At 51.8% G+C, this 2,037-nt stretch overlaps 1 protein-coding gene across 1 annotated transcript; it reads left to right on the forward strand.

Moving 5' to 3' along the window:
* Window positions 1–211: 211 nt before the first annotated feature.
* Window positions 212–2,037, forward strand: ALYREF (Aly/REF export factor; the record flags this gene model as incomplete). Its single annotated transcript, XM_009701466.1, has 4 exons — window positions 212–359; window positions 461–524; window positions 697–877; window positions 1,838–2,037. Coding segments are annotated over 4 exons (408 nt in total), but the record flags the coding sequence as incomplete, so codon positions are not given.

A 2,037-nucleotide genomic window follows, 5' to 3' on the forward strand; every position in this document is an offset into this window, starting at 1 on the left:
TTGCCACCTGTGGCAACTTTCTGAAATCCTTCTGATGGGCTTGTGCTCCCTTCTTTCATTGGTGCTTTTTCTGAGTTTTCAATGATGTTTTGAAAAGCACTTGCGATTGATGAGAGTGGTTGTGTATGGGGAACTGCCAAGCGCTGTCTTTTGGCTGTGTGATGTTTGCAGTGCTGATGGATATGTACACTTTTCTCACTTTCTTTCTCAGGAGCTCTTTGCAGAGTTTGGGACCTTGAAGAAGGCAGCTGTGCACTATGACAGATCTGGCCGCAGCCTAGGGACAGCAGATGTGCATTTCGAAAGGAAGGCAGATGCCTTGAAAGCAATGAAGCAGTACAATGGAGTCCCTTTGGATGGTGAGTCTGCATGGCCATCTTGTAGCGTATTTCACTGGCTGGCTGGAGCAGCCTGTGCACCTATGTCCCGCACGCAGGCTCACCAGCTGCTCTTCCTCCAGGGCGCCCCATGAACATTCAGCTGGTCACATCACAGATCGACACACAGAGGAGACCAGCACAGAGGTGAGATGCTGTGCAGCTGCGGGAGTCACTTTGTGTGGTCAGCGCAGGGCGGGAATGTGCCTGGCCCCTCTCTGTGTAGGAAGCATGGCTCTGTCTCCCATTTGGCAGACTTCTGCATGGTGGTTTGCGTTAACCAGAATGCACTAAACCAGTTGCTTTTTAAAAATCACAGTGTAAACAGAGGTGGCATGACCAGAAACCGCGGTGGTTCAGGAGGATTTGGTGGTGGAGGAGGCAACAGGCGAGGTACTCGTGGCGGTAACAGAGGAAGAGGCAGAGGAGCTGGAAGAACTTCCAAACAGCAGCTCTCTGCAGAAGAATTAGATGCACAGCTGGATGCTTACAATGCCAGGGTAAGTGCTGCTCGGGTGCTGTCCACAGGTTCCCTGCGGCATCTCGTTCTGGGAAACATTGGCAGCCTGGAGCCAGCAGGAAAGAGAAGGCATTTTCCAGGCCATTGCACTAAAGCAGTCTCTCTCTAAAGCTGAGCAGTGCCTTGGTCCGGTAGTTGGCTTTTGTCTCCAGAACACTTTGTCAACTGCTGTTACTGACAGCCAAGAAACAGCCCCTCTTCCAGCTCCCTGGCTTGCTGGAGCCAGTGTAGGGTAGGGTCTTCTGTAGCTGGAACAGCTGTGACAAACAGCAGCTGCATAATAAAACCCACAGAGATAATGAGCTGCAGAAATGGAGAAACAAAAAGAAAAAAAAGTGTGAAATAACTACATGGGATGCTAACGGAGGAAAGGTCGATGATGCTGATAGTGGATACGAGTCCTGACGTACAGAGCCAAGCACGTTGTTTGCTGCCTTCAGAACTAGCTTGGATGTCTCTGTACCGCAGCCAGATTAAAATCTTGATAGAGTACTGAGGTCACCTATGTACGCTACAACAGTGGAGTTAGTGTTGTAGGAATGGGACAAAATTGAGGCGAGAGCAGATGAGGGATGAGCAGAATTCCAGAAAAAAATGTTATGGGAATGTCTGATGTTTTAGAGGAGTCTTGTCTGGCATTGGGGATGCGTAAATAGTGTTATTTTGCAAAAGCCTTGGATGGGAGAAAGGGGAGCACGGTGGGGCAGTTCGCAGTCATGCCTTGTTGTGCTACGGTGGGTAAGCTGCACCCTGGTGCTGCCGAACATGCCCAGGCCAGCCCCTGAACAGGCCAGGGCTCGAACCTGTCCCTGTCCAGCAGTGCTGGGGAGCGGTAGTGGTTTGCCGGGGCTGGACTGCCTCCTGCAGTCCGGGGCACGGGGTGCTGCGGGGCGCGGGGTGCTGCGGGGCGTGCAGTGACGGCTCCTCTCCTCTCTTGCAGATGGACACCAGCTAAAGCGATGGGCGGCGGGCGCAGGGAAGGACTCCGATCTCGCTCCATGCTCCCTGGTGGGGGCTGCGGCTGTGGCTACTAATACCGAGGATGGGATTTGTTTTACTTTTACGTTCTGGGATAGGTTTTAAACTCCTGTAAAGGTTTTTTTTAATTCTGAAGCAGACCTGTTTTGTACCGAGTTATTT

The sequence above is a fragment of the Cariama cristata genome, unplaced genomic scaffold (assembly GCF_000690535.1).
Source record: "Cariama cristata isolate BGI_N322 unplaced genomic scaffold, ASM69053v1 Scaffold46265, whole genome shotgun sequence".
Classification (NCBI taxonomy): Eukaryota; Metazoa; Chordata; class Aves; order Cariamiformes; family Cariamidae; genus Cariama; species Cariama cristata.